At 43.8% G+C, this 8,720-nt stretch overlaps 1 protein-coding gene across 2 annotated transcripts in view; it reads left to right on the forward strand.

Annotated features, from left to right (window-relative positions):
- Positions 1-802: 802 nt before the first annotated feature.
- Positions 803-8,720, forward strand: part of UBE2B (ubiquitin conjugating enzyme E2 B) — a 12,436-nt gene continuing 4,518 nt past the window's right edge. The window contains exons 1-4 of one of the 2 annotated variants that reach the window (XM_019535085.1): positions 805-929; positions 4,234-4,314; positions 5,003-5,028; positions 6,831-6,920. In XM_019535085.1, the coding sequence (XP_019390630.1) occupies positions 886-929; positions 4,234-4,314; positions 5,003-5,028; positions 6,831-6,920 (241 nt within the window). In that variant the 5' untranslated portion in view covers positions 805-885. Of the gene's footprint in view, positions 930-4,233; positions 4,315-5,002; positions 5,029-6,830; positions 6,921-8,720 lie in introns of both variants that reach the window. The other variant, XM_019535086.1, reaches the window with a different exon arrangement.

The raw sequence follows: 8,720 nt of genomic DNA on the forward strand, positions 1-8,720 counted from the left end.
AAGATCTTCAGTTGCTTTGTGTCTGTGTAGTACAATGCTGGTACTACTTATTTATGGAAGCAAGTAAAAAAAAAACAACCAAGAACCCTACATAATACTTAGCAATATAGAACAGATCTCCACTGACTTCACTAAGTTGCTTCTTGAAACAACAGGAACTGGTGCAGGGGGACTTCTCTCTCACGTTAGATGCATCAGAGCAGAATCACTTCTACCAGGCTCAGCCTAACATTGCTTAGTGTTGCTCACCGGCCGCTATTGCACCCCCCTCGAACATGCTTCAGGAGTTAAAAATGAAGGGCCTGATGCAGCTCTGCAAGGATGAGGGGTGGGGAATCAGGCAGGGAGCTGCCAACTTATGCAACTTTGAATCTTGAGGTGAGGGGGTGTCTATAAACCCTGAGCCTGGATGCGTGAGACCTGAAAAAGGCTTGTTACAGTTGGCAGTAAAGATGGAAAGGGCATGCAGTCTCCCGCTCAATACTTAGTGCAAGCACAAGCTCATTCTCCTCGCAGCTGCAACCCTGGAGCTTTCTGCCGGTTTTCACCGCGACCGGGTTTACACAGCGCGTGCGCACACCCCGAGGCAGCCGGCTGGGAGGAAGAAACCAAACACGGCGCAGCCCAAGCGACACACACGGGGGTGCTCCCCTCTGCCCCCCTTCGCGGCCAGGTCCAATGGTGCATCCCGAGCGCGCTCCCAGAACCTGCCCCGCCCGCTGCCCGCGGCGGCAATGGTACATTCCGCCACCACCACCCCCCGGCTCCCGCGGCGGTGGTACATCCCGCCCCGCCCCCCGCGCGGAGGGAGACGCCATTGCGGGCTTGTTTGCGCGGCGGCGGCAGGTCGCGGCGGAGCTCGCGGGACGGGGCCGGCGGAGGAACATGTCCACCCCGGCCAGGCGGCGCCTCATGAGGGACTTCAAGAGGTGGGTGCCCGCGTCGGGCTTTGGCCCTGGGGCTGCTGTAGGGGGGCCCTGGGCCCTGCTTCCCCGCGGGGTCTGGGCCGGGCCGGACCCAGGGCCCCCGGGCTGTGCGGGCCGCTTGGCACGGGGATAGGGATGCTGATGCTTCGGGTGGGGGTTGGGCAGGATCCAGCCTTTTAGGACAACACCTAGCGCCCCTCGATCCTGCCCCCGGGCTGTGGGGCCGCTGCGAGGCGAAGCCCACGTTTCTCCCCTTTTTCAAGTTGGTTTGCCACCTTTCCCGATACCCTCGCACCTCCCTTTTTGGGGCTTGACCCACAGGTTGAGAAGAGAAGTTGTTCATAGACATCGGGAGCTGGACAGGACCTCGTGAGATCATTGAGACCAGCCCCAGGGATCCAGCGATCACGTTTTTTAATTATTTTATTTTTTTTGCAAAAATCTCGTTGGTTTAATAAAAGATATTCCCCCTCTACAAGTCCTTGATTGCCTTTTCCTCCAGACCAACACGGCTACCACCTGGATACCCAGCCAGATAAACACGCAGATGCCTTTTAAATGGTCCCTCCCCACCCGACTTCTCTAGGACTTGCTTCTCCGGGAGGAGTCAGGCTGGGAGAGGTCGGGTCCAGTCTGGCCGCTGCAGGGTCGTGTCTGTCCAAACTGTCCTGTGCACGGTCAAGGTACGCGGCAGCGATTGTAAATGTAGAAGTAGTAACAGCGGCGACTGCCGTGCTTCTGGACTTGGAAACTTTGGACACGACACAGCGTGTTTTGCGTGCAGGCGGATTGCCATCACAGAACACCTTGTTTTTGTGTTGCAGTGAGCGTGGGGGTCTTTTATATTCTGTTTTTTTAATGGGAATGCCTTGAATTATCCCACTTGATGTAAATATATAGGTATGGTGTGGGAAGGTCCTTGTTATGCCGTCCACATTGTGTGCTTTGTGTCAGCTCCTATGTGAGTTGAAGGCACTGAGACATTCACACAGATTTACAGACGTTGAGGGCTGGAAGGGACCTCCTGAGAGCATCGGGTCCAGCCCCATGCTCTGGACAAGAAAGACAACTGGGGTCCAGTAACCCCAGCAAGGTGTGTCCCTTACTCGGGCAAAACTCCTGTTGTCTTTAAAAGGAGTTGGCCTAAATTGTTTGAGGCAAAACTTTCATTCTGTTTAGAAGGAGTTGGCCTAAATCACTGGATATGACTTTGTTTCAGTAGTGCCACTTTATTAGTGATCGCTGTATTTTATTGCAGTATCTGCAAATGTGTAAGTAGACAGTTGACACAGGCTATATGTGTATCCACAGCTTAATATACAGTAATGTTAAAATTTTGATACGCAACTACAAAGTTAGGAGTTGAGTTGAGGTTTAGAAGTTATTTACCTGTCCACAGTCTACCTGGGTATTGTATAATGCAAACATAACATTGTGTAGTTCCTTTTAAAGCCAAAAAGGACATCTAAATCCTGTTCGTTATGGTGGGTCACAATGAATATAAAAAAAACCTGACTACTTATGGCACTAATGGGTAAGGATTGCTTTTGGAGGCACTGATTCTGTTGTTAACATTGGTGATGGAAATGAGGCTGGGGGAATAAGTAAGTAAATAAATCCTCTAAATAGATGCACTGAAGCATGGAATGAGTGTGCATTTATCTAACCTAACCATCTTGTACCTCCAGGCTGAGCTCATGTTTCTTTTAAAATGTCAGTCCCTTAACATTAGGGGGAAAGGAAATGTGTTTAGTTTGTTACTAACAATTACTTCAATCTAAAAGTAACAGCATTCAGGTTGCATGTTTTGCTGTGCACTCTGCTGTGTTTATTGTGGTTGTGGGGTGGTGACGAGAGAAGAACTTGACAGATTATTGGGAGGCTGACCATTCTTTAGTTCTTTGAATAAAATTGGAGAAATACTAATTACAGCTCTTAGAAAAGGATGCTATAAATACCACATTATCGCTAACTCTTAAATATCTCCAGGCTCTGTTCAGACAAGTTACGCTTCCAGTTCAGGCCATAAATTCTCTGTAGTTAAAGATGTTCCCACAGTGTAGTATGGGGGGAGCTTTGTCCTGATTTAAGAACCAAAGTTATCTCAGAACAGCACTTAAGTTTGCTGCTTAGGCTTTGATACTGGCAGGCAATCTGGTTTTCTGGTAGGAAGAAACTGTTCCCCAAAGTGGTAGGTATCTGATCTGTTGATATTGAACTGTGTGAATTTTGAAAGGTCACAAAACAAGGGTGCTTAAACACGGGTTGGGAAGGACGCTGTGAATCTCAGGCAGAGAACTCCTTGCTGCTAGTTTGCCTTAACAAGGCAATATTGGTGCTTGATGGTCAGCAACCATGCTAATAGATCATTCTAAAACATGATCTCTCTTACCAACACGGTAGTATAACATATTTATTAATCCAGGGATTTATACCGTCCTAGGGCAAAGGTCTTGGTACCAAAGAAGTATTGTACATGAAGTGGGAGTTTAGAGACCATGTTTTCCACGGGGAAATTGATGTATTCTTTCTAATCCAGAATTAGTGTCTCTCTCTCTCTCTCTCTCTCTCTCTCTCTCTCTCTCTCTCTCTCTCTCTCTTTCTCTCTCTCTCTCTCTCTCTCAATAAGTTAAGATGCTTCCATGACACCTTTAAAGCACAAGTGTTTTCAGGCTAAGAAGGGGTGAAGAAACCAGTACAGCAATGTTTCTGTTTACCTCTTAGAACAATCAGCCTGCTGGCCAAAATTGATTTTGAATGTACAGAATTTAGCTGGACCCCACGCTCCATCTTGTCTGCATTCTTGTAGCTTCCAGTGTGTGCATGCTATAGATCGTATTAGTTGGTTTCCGCAATAGTTGCAGTTTCACTGTGTCAATTTGTGGTTATAAATCATTTTGTTTTCACTGTTGCAGCCAGCAGGAGTGGTTCTGAATGTTCATTGTGTCATCATTTGACGTATAGAACGTAAAACCCAGATCAGATGTTCAAGGTGTTTCATAACTGCTCTTATTTGATGGAGAAACACATGTAGAAACGCATGCTTTGCTTCTCTCTTTTTTTTCTTTCTGTTGGTCTATCTTATTGTAACAAAATATTTGAACAGAAAATCTGCTTCTGTCTTTGGGACATGTAATGTGTATATATAACCTTAAACTTTGCATTCCACGTTCTTTTAGGATTACAGAATTCAGCAGATCAGTGCAAACTCTAGGTAGAAAGGCGCACGTGCGCATGCGTGAAACTATTACCAGATTGTGTGTGTGACTTTAACATGCATCTTACCACTATTTTTGTTAATTCTTAGATTGCAAGAAGACCCTCCTGTGGGTGTCAGTGGTGCACCATCTGAGAATAACATAATGCAGTGGAATGCAGTTATATTTGGGTATGTGTTTTTCTTCCTACTCATTGTACAATCTATAATGCTTAAGGGCTAAATACGGGTTTTAAAAGATGATAAATGATTCTTTGAAAATTTTAGAGACACCTTTGTGTTCATAGATTAAGTAAAAATAAGTTATAGAAACTGAGCGGAAAACTAGCATGTATGCTGTTTTGTATGTATTCATTCCCCTTTCAGAGAGGCACAGTTAAATAAGTTTTTCTCCTGTTGTAGTTTTCAAAGTAATCTTTTTGGGTTTTTTTTAGGTAGTCAAATGTTGTGCCCATGAATAGTGAATACCATTGAACTTATGAAGGGTATAGTAGGAGTTGTAGAAAAGGCGGGATTCTCCCAAAGAAGCGTGTAATAATTCTGTTCCACTTAACCTAGATGTGTTAGTAGGGACCAAGCCAATTTTTTTTTTCCAATCTAATTCTCTGGATGCAGCTTTTATCTAGTTACATTAGCTATCCCACAGAGTCGGAACCAATTCACTATCTTGTCATAAATTCAAGTATTTTGCTAGCGAATCTGGATTTGGCCATTAATTTTAATCTGAACCTGTGCATTGTATAGGATTGTACTTGTTTGCCTTTTTCTGTTTTGACTGTGTTGTACCTGGAAGGTTGGGGTATATGAATAAGTAGACAAATTAATTTTAATGGGAACATTTTTTTTCTTCAATTTGTAGGCCGGAAGGTACCCCATTTGAGGATGGTAAGTAACTAATTTATTGCTGCTCCTATTCCCCTTCCTCAGTTGTAGATGTCTGTAGATGTTTACAATGTGAATATTGTATTTGTTTTGAAGAAAGGTACATACATTGCCTATACATAGGTTATTTAATTGTGATAGCCACAAAATTTAGTTACAAGTCAGAAAAAGCAGAAAGCAAGGAAAAACTGTAAGTGAAAGAGAGGGCTTGCTGTTTTAGAGAGATTATGGTTTTTTGATCAGAGCACTCTTGTTGCCACAGTAACCCACAGTTAACTGTGAATGCTGCTTATACATAGAGAAATTGAAACATTCAGTAGGACAGGGGTGGCCAATCTATAGTACTTGTGCCACAAGTGGCACAGGCAGCCTTTGTGTGGGGCATGCAGCGGATTAGGGAGGGGCAGGGAGCAGAAAGAGCAGGAGATTTGGGCAAGGAGCAGAAAGTAGACCAGCATATTGGGAAGGGGAAGGACATCAGAGAGGCACTGGAGCTTGTGGGGCTTAACTGGCAGTACACCTGCCAAAAAGGTTGGCTCCTACTGCAGGAGATGTTATCAGATGTTACCTAATACCATCAGATATTTTCATATCTCCTACAACTAGCTGAGACTTAGTGCTCTTCTGGTCACGTCTGGCTTAGTAGTTAGATGTTGATTCTTCTCTCTTTCCTTCCTCTGAGAGCAAGTGGGAATCTTGATTTTCTTTTTCTATGCAGATCAGTTCTTAGTGGGAAACATTTTAAATAAAGATGAAATAAGCAAGTAAGTGTAATAACTACTGGACATGCAGAAAAGGAGGCATCAAAACTTCTGTATTAACAATTTCTCATTGCAGTGATCTGCAATGACAGGGTAATAAGCAAGGGAGTGGGCAGGGGATATTCGGCTTCCCTGGAAGTGAGAAAATATCTTGTTTGATTTTATTTTTTTCCCCACCCCACCCCTGTAGACCTGGGGATGGGTTTAATTGATTATCATATTTCTTAAGGCTTATTTCAGGCATTGTTCGTGGGTCCAAACTAAGTATATGGAATTAATCAGTCATAAGTTGGAACCACGTGTTATGTGAAAATTCAGCTTTTTGTACCGAGTCCAGACTACAGTCTTTTCTCAGACAAAATTCCCATATACTTCAGTGTCCAAAGCCTGGGGGAGGTCAGTCCTACTGGAGAGATACTGAATAATTGGAGCACAGTGATGGTTGTGGTGGTTTTTCAGATGTTGAATAATTGCTAAACAAAAATTCAGCAGTTTCTCCTTACAAAGTTGTCTGCTTTGGAAGTCTTTTATCCAGGAGCGGAAAGCTCTCATAACTTCTGATTCATGGAGTCCTAAAAATTGGCAAGATAGAAACCATGTGGAAATCATGACTGAATCATACCATAAATTAGAATGCAACTTAGCTCACTTCTTTGTAATTAATTGGTCACATAGTTATCTGAAACAGTATTACTTCTCCAGTATCTGGTAATTACATTGAAAATCCTGCAAAAGGTCTGCATTTAAGTTAAGATGATTGGATAACTGAAGTGAGATTCTAGTTCCTTTTCTGCATATTCATTGGTCTTCTAAATTCTTGCATAGATGCTGATGTTTTTATCCATAGTAGTATTGCTGTTTTATTAGTGCTTGAAATATAAATAAACATTGAGTCTGACTTTATTTTTGGAGGGGTAAGAAGAGACATTGGCTTTAGTCATAGAGCACATCAGTTAATTTGTCATGTGTTCTTGAAGGTTTATTACTATTTTTCTTTAAATTACCATTACAGTTATATGATTGTATGTTTGCTTTTTTGGACAGGGACCTTTAAACTAGTAATAGAATTTTCAGAAGAATATCCCAATAAGCCTCCAACTGTTAGGTTTTTATCAAAAATGTTTCATCCAAATGGTGAGTATTAATGCTTATTTGGCCATAATAAATACTAAGTATTGTAGTGTGATCATACATCCTATAAAACTCAGCAGCATTTAACATCTTTTTCCTAAATTTGACACTAAGTTTATCAAGTGCTCAGTTGAAAAGAGATGACTTTCCTTGCATCATAATTTCTATCTAGAGTAAGTTTATCCTTGAATTCTGTAATCGGTGTATGTAGCTAACTCAAATGCAAGCCGGTGAGAAAATGAAGACTGATATCCTGTTCTGTTACAAGCAATATAGGTTTCTTGGGAAGTTCCTATTTCACTAGAGGTTTTATTTTTGTCTCTTGCTGTCAGTTTTTTGCTACAATTTAACTGTTTCCTTCTGCATCTCTTTCATAGCTCTCTTATTTTTATATTTATTTATGGAGGTCACTTAGGAGTCTCCATTTCCATACTTATTTTTCTGGCCTAGCGCCTCACCTCCATGGTAGACCCTCTAGAACATTGGTGCTCAACCTTCCATCCCGATGGGCTGGAGCCCACGGTGCATGGTTAGTCTGCCGACCTCATTTAGCATAGGCACACTGGCCCAGTCCTTCATGTTGGATCTGGCTGTGTGTGCTGGCCTGCCACAGCGTGTTGGCCCAACCCTATGCATTGGATCTAGTAGCAGAGTGACCCCCGTGTGCCAGCCCCAACGCAGACTGGTGCAGTCTAGCAGACAGGGCCACATCTAGGTCTGGGAATTTGGCAGCAGGTGCAATTAATGCTGCTACCACTCCCTGGCTGCCAAACTTTTGGATCCTTGGGAAGACCCATAGGCAAGATGACAGCTCTATGGGCTGGATCTGGCCTGCGGGCTGGAGGTGGAGTACCTGTGCTCTAGAATGAGGGTGTCCTAAAGACCAAATGCACAACCGCTACAATATAAGGAGCTGAATTCAGACTGAATTTGTACCCTCTACCTAACTATTTGATCTGTGAACACTGTGCATTTCTGCTTCACTTAAGGTTCCCCTTCCGCTGTCATTTCCTTCTTTCACAGTTTTTATCCTTGCTTGTATAGCCTAATTCTGCATCTGTTCAAGTTAATGTGAATTTTGCCATTGATTTTTTTCCTAAGCAGGATTGGGTGGGTTATTAGTGCTTCTCCAGTAATGTTCCCAAAGATGTGACATGAGTTTCTCTGTTGCTATGTGAGTACAGAGGAGGGTTGATGAGCAGCTTCTTTACTCCTTATGAAGCAGCCTGCTGCTCTCAAATGCTGCTTGTTCCCACTAGGCAAGCACTGAGTAAAGATCACTAGGATCCTATGAACTTTCATTCAGTTATGTAGCAGAAGTAGCACAGGGCTGATTGTTCCACCTCACTGGCCATGAGAAATAGAAGGTTTCCACCCCAAGTTCACATCTGGGAAAGCAGGCTGCTCACTTGTTGTTTTCCTCCTCAGAGCTAGACCTTCTCTTGCGCTCTCATAGTTTCATAATTTCTAGGGTCGGAAGGGACCTGAGCAGATCGTCTAGTCCGACCCCCTGCCGTGGCAGGAAAGAATACTGGGGTCAAATGACCCCAGCAAGATGTTCATCTAACCTACTCTTAAACACCCCCAGGGTAGGAGCCTGCACTACTTCTCTTGGAAGCTGGTTCCAGACCCTAGCCGCCCTGACCGTAAAGTAGCACCTCCTGATATCTAACCTAAACCTACCCTTTGCCAGCTTGTGACCGTTATTCTTGGTCACTCCTGGTGGTGCTCAGGGAAACAGTGACTCCCCCAATGCCTGCTGATCCCCCCTGACTAGTTTATACCAGGCCACAAGATCCCCCC

This window comes from Crocodylus porosus, unplaced genomic scaffold (genome assembly GCF_001723895.1).
Source record: "Crocodylus porosus isolate Cpor-Errol unplaced genomic scaffold, CroPor_comp1, whole genome shotgun sequence".
NCBI classification, from domain to species: Eukaryota; Metazoa; Chordata; order Crocodylia; family Crocodylidae; genus Crocodylus; species Crocodylus porosus.